This window comes from Zosterops lateralis (genome assembly GCF_965231275.1).
Source record: "Zosterops lateralis genome assembly, chromosome: Z".
In the NCBI taxonomy this organism is placed as follows: Eukaryota; Metazoa; Chordata; class Aves; order Passeriformes; family Zosteropidae; genus Zosterops; species Zosterops lateralis.
In genome coordinates this window covers 51,683,262-51,698,219 of record NC_139800.1, presented here as the reverse complement: position 1 = coordinate 51,698,219, position 14,958 = coordinate 51,683,262, and the positions used below count along the sequence as shown (strand labels likewise).

The 14,958-nt window shown below is 37.5% G+C and overlaps 1 protein-coding gene across 1 annotated transcript in view; it reads right to left on the bottom strand.

The window, feature by feature from the left end:
• Window positions 1-704: 704 nt before the first annotated feature.
• The window catches only part of ELAVL2 (ELAV like RNA binding protein 2), a 47,496-nt gene continuing 33,242 nt past the window's right edge, over window positions 705-14,958 (bottom strand). Inside the window, exons 4-7 of the mRNA XM_083883017.1 lie at window positions 11,567-11,720; window positions 8,864-9,089; window positions 3,444-3,482; window positions 705-2,957 (exon numbers count right to left, since the gene is read on the bottom strand). Coding sequence (XP_083739143.1) covers window positions 2,627-2,957; window positions 3,444-3,482; window positions 8,864-9,089; window positions 11,567-11,720 — 750 coding nt within the window. The 3' untranslated portion in view covers window positions 705-2,626. The remainder of the gene's footprint in view (window positions 2,958-3,443; window positions 3,483-8,863; window positions 9,090-11,566; window positions 11,721-14,958) is intronic.

Genomic DNA, 14,958 nt, shown 5'->3' with positions numbered 1-14,958 from the left:
AAGTGAAAAGATTCTACACTAATTCTAAGGATATGGAACTGGTACACAGCTCCACTGTCTTACCTCCTTCTTGATAACTAAGATGCTAACCTAAATTACAAGTAGTTCATGAGCTTTGCAGAAACCTTTTAATGAGATTGCTTACTCATTAAAGCAGTGGGAAATATGGTAAAAGACCAGCTTATGAGACTTTTTTCCCTTCAACTTTGTTTATTGATGTACTGAACATGAAAAAGTACAAAGAATCCAAACACAAAAGAAAACATGTACAACCTCTTAAATATCCAACAGAATATATTCTCTATTCCAACAAATGTGAATTCATACTATACAACTTCAAATAAATACCAGCCTTATATTTTACTAAGTGCTCTGCTAAACACTGTAAAGTGAAGCCCAATTTACATGCCTTCTCATCAATGCCGTTAGTTGCTACAGTAGTATAGGAAAGAAGCATGTAGCTACTATTTCTCCCACATTGGAAAGTTTGTGTTTTCTATACTATATACAACTTTTAATGCAGAGGATTAGCTTTAACAATCTAAATGCATCTAAGAATGAAGTACTCAGGAAGCCAATTGATTTTTGAATAGCATTGAGTGGGTCAGCATGAAAACTTGCTTTTTCACTTTAGCACGCGCTTCACAGTATATGTACTGTACTATACTGAAAATTTTATAACTACAATTTAAAAGAATAAGAACCAAAAACAACTGCAAAGATAGTGTACAACTATGTTATGCATAGAACATTGCTTTTTCTAAGGGGAAGCGTATGAGCATCTCAGTTTATACAAAAAGCAGGACGTAACTACATAGTTGTCAGTGCATCCTGGTGAAGGCATCAAACCCTCAGCTTTTTTTAAAAAAATTTAATTATAAGCTAGATGCTAATCAGAAAATATTCTGTATTTGTTTTCTTAAATTTCTTCAATACATGGTAAAGACTTTTTCTATTTCCCCAAATAGTGATTTAAGCATCATACAAAGTTAAACTTCAATAGCATACAGGTATTTATGGTTTTCATATGAAAAATGTAAGGAAATTTGCTCAAAACGTATGTTTATACTTGTTTTTTTTCTTTACCACAAACATATTTATAAACAAAAATGTTGCATCACCATAAACAGCTGAAGCTAGACTATCTACAGACAAAAGTAGCAACAGATCTGATGCACTGTAAATTCAAGTCCTCAGGACAAAAAAAAAAAAAAAAAAAAAAAAGGAAAGAAAAAGAAGCAGACCTCAAGTAACAATGTTAATGCCATTTACAAAGAAAAAACCTATACAAAAACATTCAAAATTGAACATCACTTGGCATGTAACTTAAAAAAAAACATAATCAAAATCAGCTGAAAGGTTCATAACTTAAGGTCTTATTTACATTACACAAAGCTCAGGTGTTAGCCTTAAACTTAACTTCCAAAATACCTCCTAACGTATCCAACTCAGGCCACTTTTGCTGATTTGCTACTGCACAAACCATGCTCGATGTCTTTTCTTAAGACAAAACAATTCTTCAAACAATAGCAAGTACATCACTAAACACCATGAGCTCTATCTGAAGGGAATTCTTTAGGAAGAACAGATTTTTTTTCCCCCATATCTCAGTGTTTAAAGTTTTCTGCTTGCTCTTATATTTTTTTTTTAATTTTCATTTGCTTCAAAATCACAAATTAAAGTGAGCCACCTATCACTTAATAACCAGGATGATCTATGACTCCACTGATGATTACAAAAAATGAAACCAACAGTGCATCCCATTGACTTTACTTCTTAATACAAAGGTCTCAAAAGTAGTTCTACATCATAAATCCTTCTTAATTTTTTCCCAACAACTGCAAATTTCCTGGTAAGTTTTAAAAGCTCACTAGGTGTCATACGAAGAGATTTTTCAAAGTATTCAAGTCAAAATATTTGTTCCAGGACCAGTAAAAAGTTTCTCCAAATTTTTTTTTTTATTTTTTTATAAAAATAGATGCTTTTTTAAACCCACATCAAAGAGGCTCTTATCTCTTTGGCAAGGTACTGCTTTATGAAAAGTTCTCCAGTATTCTTACAATAAGCTTTTATAATGTGTTCCCATTCCCCAACCCAAATGAAGGTGATGAAATAAATACAGCTTATAACTTTATAAATAAAATGTAAACTTCTGATACTTTTCTTGAACAACAAAACCAAAATAATAACACATTACAATGTAAATTAATTACAAAGCAAATCAAGAAACAACAAAAGAAAAATTATAGTATTACATAAAGCCTTGATATTTACTCATAGGCTAAAGGCAGTCATGTATGAAGAAAAAAAACCAAAAACCACAACTTCTTCCCTTAGCTGAAACATTTTAAAAGGTCCACCTTCTTCAAAGAAGGCAATAGAATACGCATTGTGACAGGTAAAAACCCTGTACCTCTTGTCAATACTCAAACACAAAAGATAGATAAGAAGTACTAATTCAAATATTAGCAATAAAAAAATCTCACATATTCTTAGGATGCGAAGTAGTCATTTTATCCCCATTTCCACACTGGCATACAACAAAGGCATTTACTAATGCGTAAAGCTTCTTGTAAATTGCCTTTGTTGTATAGTTTTCATGTATTAATGCACTGAGAATAACCAGTTAGGCTTTGTGTGTCTTGTTTGTTTTGAAGGAGACCTGCAGAACTCTGTCACCAAGGCGGTATCCATTCAGGCTTGCTATTGCCATGGCTGCCTCGTCATAGTTTGTCATAGTCACAAATCCAAAACCTTTGCACTTGTTGGTGTTAAAGTCACGGATGACCTTCACATTGGTTACTGCTCCGAAGGGTCCAAACATTTGCCAGAGGATACTCTCATCAGCATCAGGGGCCAAGTTGTACACAAAAATGCACCACCCAGTTCCTGCATGTCCAGGGATATTAATTCCAGCCAAACTGGTCATTCCATCAATGGTCATTGGAGGAAACCTACTAAAGAATGAGGAAAAGCAAAATAGAGTCATAATAGAGTTGTTCACAAAAAATCCCAGTAAAAAAAAATGTCAAAATTAAAGAAGAGAATGATACAGAGCTTTAGAGCTTTTCACAGAATGAACATGTTGCTTAGGCTAGAAAGATAAGATCAAAAATATTTTTTGCCCCCTAACTGCACAAATACTAAGTAAAAAATTATACATGATTAGGGAGAACAGTGCTAGGTATGTCTGAAATGATGTAACAGAAAATCAAAAGGAAAGCATGCCATAAAACCAGTGAGGATTAGCAAGTCATTTGAAACAAGAATTTAATGGAACTGCTACAAAAGGCTTGTCTATTTCATGCAAAATGCATAAAAATGAACAATCTCAGCTGAAGTCTCAACATGCAAAAATCCAACGGAAATCTTACTGAAAAGTAAGAGTTTGCAAAATACTTCAAAATAATTTGGTTGTTAGGAACCAACTAATCCTTTATTACCTCTTTACTCCATAAGCTATGTTGAGCAGATTGTCCAACCTGCAAAACATTTAGCAACATGTTCAGTCTTCAGACTTTTCCACGCTTTAAGATTAAGGAAACTAAGCATATCACTGTCAAATCCATTAAAGTGTACAGAACCTCATGCAATGTTAAAGTATCACCACTGAAAGAGCCATGGCACCTTATTACACCTGATAGTGAATACAAAACAGATATTCTTGTGTAGTAACCACAATCATAAGAAGTTCATTTCACAAAGTGCACCATGGTCACAAATCCAGCCTAAATCACATACTGTTACCATAAAATTACAGTCAGTGACCACATCGGTGAAGTTTTCCACATTACTAACTTATTTGGGAAGACTGGGAAGAGGCTTCTGACATGACTTTGAGGCTTCTGACATGACTATCAGACAAAACGGATGCAGTGTTTTAGACCACTACCAACTGTTGTAACAAACTCCAAAGAAAGATTTGTCATATTGCTACTTCTTCTGGCAATTTCAGAATGCTGGGAGGCAGAAGGCTGGTTTGGCTGAGTAGGGCTAAGGCAAAAAAAGTAAGTGTAAGGATAGGAGGAAAATTCAGGTGGACATGGAAAGAATACAGACATGTTGCTTGCCACTGGAAAGAGAAAATTTTTGTGGCCAAAGCTCAACAGGAATTGAAGCTTGCAAAAAATGGAGGATGACAAAAAAATGTTTTTAAATATGTCATCTCAAAGAGCAGCCCAAAAATAACATCAGCCTGTTACAGAATGAGGATGGTCACCCCACAAACAGGGACACAAACAAGACAGAGAAGTTTAATGCTTTCTTTGCCTCCATCTTTAATATTGATGATGGGCTAAGAGAGTCCCAGTGTCCTGAGCTGTGAGAATGGTGAACAACCCTGAACTTGTGTGGGACCTCCTGCTCCAACTGGATCCCTAAAAATTTATGGGACTTGATGGGATTAATTCAAGAATGTCAAAGAACTGGCTGGTGTCTTTGTGGAAACTCTTTCAATGATGTTTTTAATGATCTTGGGAATATGGAGTTGGCTGGAAGCTGGCTACCTCAGTTTTCAATAAGGGCAAGAAAGATGGCCCTGGAAACTACAGGCCTCTCAGTCTCACTTCAGTGCCTGGTAAAATTATGGAGATTATTCTGAGAAGTACTGAAAAACAAACTCAGCCAGAATGGCTTCATGAGGCCAAAGCCCTGCTTGTCAAACTTAATTTTCTTTTATGATAGGATAACCCACCCAGCTGATCAAGGGAAGTCAGCTGATGTAATCTTTTTGGATTTCAGTAGAGCTTTTCATACTGCCTCTCCCAGGATCCTTCTGATCCAGGACAAAATGTGCAGTACATAGTTGGATAAACAAATTATGTGATGGGTGAACAACTGGCTCCCAGGTCAGGCACAAGGGATTACAATGAATGAGGTGACACCTGACTGGTAACTGGTCATTACTGAGATTCCACAGGACTTCATTTTAGGCTCAGTGCCCTTTAGCATCTTCATAAATGACTTGGATGCAGGACTTGAAGAATATATACTAAGTAAGTTTGCTGATGACACTAAAATGGAAGGACCTGTTGACTCCCTTTAAGGCAGAGAGAGGACTCTCTGCAGAGAGGCCTTGACAAATCAGAGGCTTGGGCAATCACCAAGCACACACGACATTTAAAAATGGCAAGTGTCAGATTCTGCACCTGGGATAGGGCAACCATGGATATACAGAAAGACTGGGGAAAGAGACACTGAAAAGCATGGGGATCTGGGAGTCCTAGTCAACAAAAAGCTGAACATCAGTCAGCAGTGCCCTGGCAGCCAGGAGGGCCCTGTGTCCTGGGGGGCACCAGGCACAGCATCACAGCCAGGCAAGGGAGGGGATTGTCCTGCCCTGCTCTGCACTGGGGCAGCCTCACCTCCAGTGCTGGGGGCAGTTTTGGGTGCCACAAGGTAAGAAAGATACAAAGTCATTAGAGAGTGTTCAAAGGAGGGCCAAGAAAATGGTAAAGGGTCTGGAGGGGAAGCTGTACAAGGAGCAGTTGAGATCACCTGGCTTGTTCAGCCTGGGGAGCATGAAGGGTAGCTGGCCCCCTCACACTCTAGTTTCCTCATGAAGGAAAAAGGAGAGGCAGGCACTGATCTCTCCTCTGTGGTGACCAGTGACAGGACCTGAAGGGATGCCCTGAAGTTGTGTCAGGGCAGGCTTAGGTTGAATATTAGGAAAAGGTTCTTCATCTAGAGGGTGGCCAGGCACTCAAGCAGCATTCCTAGGGAAATGGTCATGTCACCAAGCCTGCCAGAGTTCAGGAATTGTTTGGACAATGCTATCAGGAACTCTGGCGGATGGTCCTGTGTGGGACCAGGAGCTGGATTTGAAGATTCTTGTGGGTGCTGTCCAACCTAGGATATTCTATGATGCTATGTCTTTCTAGGATTAAGTGCTTCTAGAATATAGATACACACATATATATGTATATTATTTTCAGGATTTCTCCATGTGTTTCTTGCCTCACCGTTGCCCAGTTATAGAATGCCACCACAACTCTAAACCATTTAAAATCACCTAGCCAATATCCAAAATATGCAGTAGGCACCACTGCTATTGTTCTTATGCCTAGAGTCCTTTAAACTACTTCTTAAAAAAATGTTTACCCTGAAGAAGCTCTTGTTTCTTTCTGACAAATCCCAGATACATGAAGAAGAGGTCTTACTATAGATCCTCTTTAAGACTCAATAAAATATGAGCCTAGGTAAAAAAATGTACACTTTATTTAGTTTTCCAGAACACACTGATTCTGCAGTGAGCTGGGTTTGCAAAATACACCAACAAGAAACTACTGAACCCCTAAAAGAGCAGAAAAAAGGAAACTAAAAAATACTTGACTACTTGTTCAGCAGACAATGTGGATGACTGAGGTCTACTGTCATTGACATCAGGAGTGGAGAACAAGGTGAAGACTTCTAGAAATACCACCACTTATAGGTCCTTGTTACAAGGGCAGTCAGATGAGGAGTTAATACAGTAATGGCATCACTTGTATGATTTTTCATCAGTTACCTTGAAGACTTGAAAATATTCTAGAAAAATTCTCAGGAACTTTCACTGGAAAATTTAAAGATGCTTTAAATTATACATCTTATAGAAACCGAAGAACAATTATATGGAGCCACTTTTGAAAGTCCAGCTCAAATTTTCTCTTAATAAGAAAAAAAGGAAGCATTGTATTGATTATGTTGATTTTATTATTAGAGTTTAAGCTCTTTTCAGGCCTCTGTCAATTATAAACAGAGATGGGGCAACTGCATCAGGTAATTCTGTCTGAAATGTCAATAAGATTTCCTCAATGTGTAACACATGAAAGATCTGAAGCACTGGTGCCATCTCAACTACAGAGTCAGCACCAGATCTGGAAGGATGAAACAATACAAGGCAAAAACCTGAACAATAAGAAAAGATAATTTCTCTTTACAGTGTAAAGATTTAAAATTTAGTAAGACTGTCTTTTAGTGATGAAACATTAGCCTGATGGCCTTGACAAAAAAAAAAAAAAAAAAAATCTGCCTGCAACCTCAGTTGACCTTTTGACCAGTAAATTAAACTTCTTTCTTCCACATCAATAAAAGTGAGAGAGATTTGACTCTCCTGCTTACTACAGACTTGGTATTACTCAACGCTTTTTGCTGCCATTAAACTTGTATGTGGGGCAAATCACAGTATCTCTTAAGGTGCTTTTAAGCAGTACTTTACACTTATGTATCTCAGAAAAAAACCAAAGCTTCCAAGTGAAATGTAAATCGACATTTACAAAATATAATTCCGTTTAAAGAAAAATAAATCTCTACCAGTCCAAATTTTAGATACAAAGCCTAAGGCTGCAGGACAGGCATAGTCTAGTGACATTACCTAAGTGCAAAGAAATAGGTCTTAACCAAGAAAAACCAAACCCACCCTCCCCCCCACCCCCTGCCCCCGGCCAAAAACCCAACCCCACCGCCCCCCAAAAAACATGCACACAACCCCCACAAACAAACGTCCCCAAAAATCAAGAAAACCTACTGCAAAAATCAAAAAACCTCTGAAAGCTGGGAGAACTTTTACAAATCATAATAGATCTACCTGGAGTATCACTGAAATACCAATGCTATCCCAGCCAGCATCTGAGTGAAACTGAACAGAGGAGTATCTTGGAACATGAGCAGTCAGAAGGACTCAAGGAGTCTGCAGGCCAGACTTGTCAGAATATGCTGAATGTTTTAACACACAACCCTTATTTCATACCATGCACTTCAGCCCATCCTACATTTTCTGCCTCTATACTCTGTCTATATAATAATGGCAAGTCTACTTTTATACAATATTCAGAACTCTGTTGCAAAGATAGCCCTTTCATTACCTAAGAAATGGTAAGAAGAAATACAAAAAAGTAAATAAAATTGGTTAGCCCCTCTCCTACAGCAGAACATCTACTTCTCACACCTGTGAGACAGCACGTAAGGCCAAAAAGCTGAAGTAAAGAAAAATTTAGAAATTCTGATAGTTCAGTCCATGAACTCTTGATTATTTGGCTTATAAGCAAACCTAAGCAATGCAGAGCTTTTGAAATTTGGTCTATTCTCTTTGAAACAAGCTGTCAACTGGTTTTGTTTCTTGAAAACAAAATAGAAATAGTGTTTGAGTGTATTACTATTTAACACAATCTGATCACATTGTTCAGGGGCAGAGGGAGGGAAGAAATAATCAAGATCACTGAAAAAAATCCAAGGTATTCATGGATGTAAACAATACAGTGCTTGTTTCACTTTGTTCTCACCATCTGTTCTTTTCAATATACTAAATTGCACAGAGAACTATACGGCAATAGTTTCAAAATCATAGGAACATAAATCCCCAAAAAGCACGTACGGAAAATACATGAACAATCTTCATTATGAAAAGTTTCAACAAGAAAAGATGAAGTATGGAATGGAGAATGTTTACAACTAACCAGGAAGAAGCCTGAAAGCCAGAAGGCAGAGGAAAAATATAGGGGTAGATAAAGAGGAAGCTTGCTGTGGCATGCTGTATGGCCAAGAAAAGAACACTAAATCTCCTAGGTCAACATTAACTGAATCAACTTGCACATTAATCAAGAATAACCTAGGAAATGAAAAGCAATCTTCGGAAAAAAGCTGAGTACAAAAAAGATGCCACCCTGGTTCACCAAAGTATGCTTATTAGACATGGAAATGCTATCAACAGGATGGCATGCATTTTTGGGTTTAGCTGTAGTGTGGTAGCATAGCTGAAGTTCAACATTCACCTCTTTTCTTCCCACAGAGAAGTCAGACAAAGAGGAAAGCACAAGCACAGAGGCAAACAGACAGGCCTGTGGGAACATGCAAGTTTCAGCACAGTTGTGCACATTATTTGACTTACCTAAAACGTTGAGCCTGCTGAGCTAGAGGGGCAGGATACCTTCTGTTTGGAGAATGGTACAGCTGGGAAAGAATGGCCTGATTGGTTTTTTGGCTTGGATTGTTAGCAAACTTTACAGTGATGGGCTCTGTGGCACCTGGAGGTTTCTGGCCATTCAAGCCCTTGATAGCTTCTTCTGCTTCAATTCGTTTGTCAAACCGGATAAACCCCACACCCCGAGACACCCCTGCACAAGACAAAAAAAGCACACAGTAATGACTTCAGAGACTCCAGAATATCAGATATTAACTTTTTATTTGTGTGGCCAATTGCCATGTTGATGGTCAAATGCAGTGAACACGGGGTAACTTTGAAAGAACTGAGCTTTTGTGCAAAATAAAAATTTTCTATTGTAATTCTGATTTTAATTCTTAATTCAACTGATGTAAGACAGATTTGTGTAAAAAGCTTGAAAGTTTGAGGGGAAATAGTGGAAACAAACAGTGAGCCAAAGTGGAATTCAGAAACAAAGCAATTTTTCTGGATGGAGATGAACCTAAGTCAGCTGCACTGTAACCTCTGGTCAGCTCATGCTAGTCTGCACTACACCTAAATTCACAAAAATTCTATAAATAGCTTAGTTTTCTGCTCTCTATCAGCAAAAAAATTGTTTTTGTTCTGCAGTATCCCCTGAAGCTCTCTTTGGAGCAAACATGGTGAGAGGATGATGATGTACACATACTATATTGCAGTAATGGGAACTATGGCCATGTTTTAACAGTCAGTGGTTACCTCTAAATAAAAGATTTGGTTTTGGTGTATCACCACAAATCACTAGGTGTAACGTTTGAAGAAAACTTTTCTCGATATAGAAAAGTCAAAGGCAACATGCAAAGGAATCCAAAAGTGTGTATGGAAGGAACATCACACATGAAAAATTCCAAGTGTCTTACACAAACACATTGAGCTGTGGATGCTTGAACCAATTAATATTAAAGCTACTAACAGCTAACATTAGTTAGATCAATATTTTGTTGTAATATTTCTAGTGCCATTTAGAGCCCCTTTACATTTTGGTTCATGAATAACTAGATGAGTTAAGACACTTGTCTTCAATTGAGAAAGATGCTAATGACAAGAAATGTATTCTGTTCATAAACAATAATGATTTAAGCCATCGAAAGTGACAATGAACAGGCAAAAGAAAGCTTTAGAGAGACAAATGTCACAGCTTCAACTTTGCATTTCTTATCTGTCAGTTTGTGTCACAACCTTATTATTCATATCATTCTAAGCCTACTTCTTCCAAATTACTAAAAAGAAGGAGGCAAGAAATTTTGAGCCTTAACAACAATATATATGCCAGAAAGTACACTGCAAATAGCAGGATTTATGAACATGAATAGAATTATCATGCATATTAGAAGTTAAATTTTATTTACTTACTGATCTATTTGTGAAATTCTATCTCTTTCTAGATACGAATATACAGGAACTTACTGTGAACAGTTATTTACTGCACAAAGAGTAGGAATCTAACCCAGAAATCTGCTGCATCTACAAGTCAGTATTTGGCCTTTAGCTTTCATTTCCAGGCCTCTCTACACTCCCAACAACTCAAACTATTAAGACACTCTCTAAGTATTAGGTGTCATCATTGAGATTTCTTTTAACTTAGAGGAAGTCAAAGAAGTACACACAAGTTCCTCTAAAGATCAGCCAAGACTCAAATGCTGGCATGTGCAAACTTTTCAAAGTAAGACAATTAAAAAACTTTATGACCACCTACAGTTGAAAGCTGCTTGCCCCCTAAGATAATGTGGCTTTGAAAAGGTATAACTATATAAAAAAAAATAAACCAAACTCAGCTTATTCAGGGAATAATTATATGAGTAAATGACTTCCTCCATCCCACCCCTTAGCATTCTAGAAGGGGAAGAACTTGGAGAGCTCTGCTTCTTCGTATGTTGCTTTGTATGCTCAATACTCCTGTCATGTACTTGGCTTTTCATTCAACTGCTTATATCTGGCAGACATCACAGCAGGTGATTCTGAAAACTATAAAGCTCCTCAAGATCAGCCATTTGAGACAGCAAAAAACCACAGGAATTCCTGTAGGAGTCTCCAGAGTAACCACAAAGTGTCTCAGACAACCACTACCTGATTGACACACATACTGTAATAATGCAAATAATCTGCTGCATCTTAGTACTTTAAGGTATAGGTAATCACAGAACTTACCTGCTCCTGAGGAACTCAAAGCTCATGTGTGTGCCCAAATTTAATGAGTTAACCTTGAAAACAGTCTTAACAGCAACTGCCAGTCTGGGGCTTCAGTAACTCTAGCCTCAGAGAACCAGCTGTGCACTTCTGCTTAAAATTTTCTTTTTAGAAAAAAAAAGTTTAATAGCATTTTGTAACACACTGAGAGACTAATTTCATGCAGCAGCTTGGAAAGGAAGATTATGGCAGCTGTAAATGTATTACAAGTCATCAAACAAGCTTCAAACCTGCACCTTCAGGGTGGAAATGACTCAAGCTGGCTCAGAACACTACATAGTCTATTTTTGTCCGTGCATATTTATCAATGATTCCAGGAGAAAAATGCATTTTCTGACCTACATACACCTTCTATACATTATGGAGACAAGATTGTTGCACTGAAAGATGAAATATTTCCTAAACTGTGAGTCCATGAAAGGCCATGCAAAACTGCCTACTTACCAGTGACTTGGTCAACCAGAATACGAGAAGTAATAATACGTCCATACTGGGAAAAGAGCTGTTCCAGTTCTTTCTGGGTCATTGTTTTTGGAAGTCCACTAACGTACAAATTTGCATCTCTGATAGACGCTGAACTTGGTCGTGCATAAGAAACCTTAAAAAAAAAAAAAAAAAAAACCATTAAAAAATCCTAGAAAAAAAACACTTCAAAAACAGCTGAAATAGGACAGTGCAATCTGTTCTGAGACATTAAAACATCTCCAACAGCAGACAGAAGAGTTATTCTGCAAAGCCAGTTCAGTGGGGGTTTGGCGCTTTTTTTTTGAGAGAGCTTCTTTCCACAACCAGAAGGAATGCAACTTAGACCACACAGAAGAAAAGCTGACTACATGAACTCATATATAAGAAGTACATCCAAATAAATGAGAAAAAGCCAGCTACACATTCTAGCAAGCCTAGGTGGAGAAAGTGCTCTCAGCTGACTTTAAGATTAAAGTAACAAATCTAGTAAGTTCCATGAATGTCCCATGAATTCTCATTAAAAAGCACTAAAACATGCAAGTAATTAGGATTTCAGTGTGATATATAGGCCAAAGGCACAGAAAGACAGCCTGAAGCACTTAGAGGTTTGCAAGAATTTTTCAAGTGCTGTGTCTTTTCTATGTGTTGAGGTTGCTACCAAGTGACACATCATCACAATCATTCATGAGTTCAAGATAAACTCTGCTACATCACTTTCACAGGCCTAAGAATAAATGGCAGAAGTAGGACTCCAACCTCTATTTAGCCTGTTCAGCAGAGCTTGTCAGTTTCTGCAACATAGGCCTTAAAAATAAATGCCATCTAACAGTGAATTTCTCAGATCCTTTGGAAGATTTTTACCTGCTCCTGGACATCTCAGTCAAAATATTTTAAGATGATCAAGTAGTTTCTTTGACCTTTAGACACATGCTACAAAATGGCACGTTCACTACTTCCTCCTGAAGTTTGTACAAGTGGTTTTACTACAAGAATGATTAAAGCAGAACATCTGTACCTCTCAAACAGGACAAAATACTTCATCTAGGCTTTTCACCTATGTAAAATGTCAAAGTAAAAAAGATCCTCAAGATGTAGTCAGATTTATGTCCTTGCCTTCCCTCCTCTTCCATGCACTGTTAGCCAATACTGGGCAACTGGAACTTGATTCTGTTATTCTGTCTTTTGCCTAATTCTTTGATATTTCCTTCCTGTCTCATTTCCTTGCAGATCAGCAGACTCTTAAGATTGCTGTGGAAGCAAAACAGGACAGCATGCTAGAGATTAAAAAGCTGAACACTGCTGTGATCCATCAAGTTCCACCCAGAGGCTTTGTGCAAGGTACATTTGTGCTGGCTGAAGATGACTGACCTCAAAAACTTATAGCTATTCAATATGGAACCTTGTAAGTCACACTGCCTTGTTCTTTCCAGGAGAGGCACACAAGAGCTAAAGCCCTATGTTCGAAGTTACAGGAAAACAGAGGGTGAAGTTCAACCACATTCAGCCAAAGAAGCAACAAAGACAGTGACAGCTACCCTTTTCTACCAGACAGAGAAAAACAATAGCTAAGGAATGAACAAGCTTGCTCAGCTGCCCATTTGGCCCTGAGCTTCTTTTAAGAAATAAACTTCCATGTCTCACTTGGTAAGACTTTAAGCAGACCCAAGGCCAAGGAATGGAGACAGACTGCCTGGGAAACAGGATTAGTCCCAGTAAAATCATGAATTACCAAACCCTAGCAGACACTGTCTTTCAAGGGGGAATTCACACTGCTGAACACATGCTGCCACATCTAAAAATATAAACTCACACATAATCTATCAGAAGAGAAGAAACCTGCAAAAAATATTTTCTAACTCAGTGCAAGTTTACGTTATGCTACAGAACTGGTATCTGTCAAGATATAAAGCAGCTTCGGCAAAACTCTCATTTTCCTCTGGTGAGTATGGGTTCTTGCATGGTGACAGCTGGCCCAGTATTGCCTGTGCCCTCACTGGTGAAAGACATTTCAAATAGTTTAACATAGTAGTCAAGGCCTCCACTGAATGTAATTTCAAGAGTGCAGTAAAGCACAAGTAAATGGAAGCAATATTCTAACCAGTATGCACTATTCTTACAAATCCAGTTTCACTGTCATCACCTTCAACTGACTACTCCAACACATCGCATTTGGGCACATTACACACAGTAATAACACATACTAAACCAAAATCAGTGGTTCATCACCAATATCTAAACATTATATTTAACTGTCTTGCTAAGTACCAGAACTACTGGCCATGCAAGAAATTGGAAAGAAACACGTAGCTTCAGAAATATGATGTCATTTAAGTCAGCACCACTAGAGAAAAACAAGGACACCACAAAATATTACTGGTATAAGTAATTCCTATGAAAAAACCGTTGCCTAGTGGATACACGGAATATATCCCTCTTAATTTTTGATGTGCGTCAATTTTTGATGTCAAAATCTACTCATTTCACTTGTGATACACAAAAGCAGAGACTCCAGAGTCTAATCTCCCTACCTGCAGAATGTCACTTTTTTCATTCAGTAATTACTTGCTGATAGTTCTATATTTAGTATCTTTAACAAATTTTTATATGGACTGAATTAACAATGTGTCAAGATTTTTACTCCACAGCTAATTAAACAAGTGAACATTACAGTTACACGATATCAACACCACTGAACACAAGCCAAGTCAAGAAACAGCCTGAAAGACTGCAATTTTAAATATTGAATGATGACACACTGTACAACACTGAACAGCACTACTCTGGCGATACCCATTTAAAAACAGCTTTACTGGAATTTTTCTACTGCAGTTAGTACGTAAGACACTTGTTTCTAAAAATGCCAACATTACGCCACCAAATCTAAGTATTTTCACTGCTTTAATACTTAATTTCCTAGCATCACGAAGAACTGAGTCACAATTTTCAAGTGAAAACTGTGAAAGTTAGCAGGTAAAACAAAAAAGTTACCAAAAATAATAAAGAGGAACAGCCCCTAAAGTGAATATTTTAGTTTCTTACTATCTGCCACTAATTCTAGACATCTCAGTACCATGCTTCAAGCTTTTTTATTATTAGTAGAGGACAAAGTATCTGTATTCTCTCAAAAACTTGAGGATTTAACTTGAGAATTTCTTTCTAAACACCTCTACTTAATGTATTCCTCCAAGTCTTTAAATCTGAAATCTTTAAACGCTAAAATCAGTATTTCAGTAAATATTTACATTTCCTAGCTCAAGTGCAGTCTTTTTGCTTAGTACACTACTTGCACTTAAGAGTAGTTAGTGTCCAGTTCTTTGAAAATGTATGTTTCTATGGAAAAAGAACTCCAACAAAAACCTACTATCCAGTTT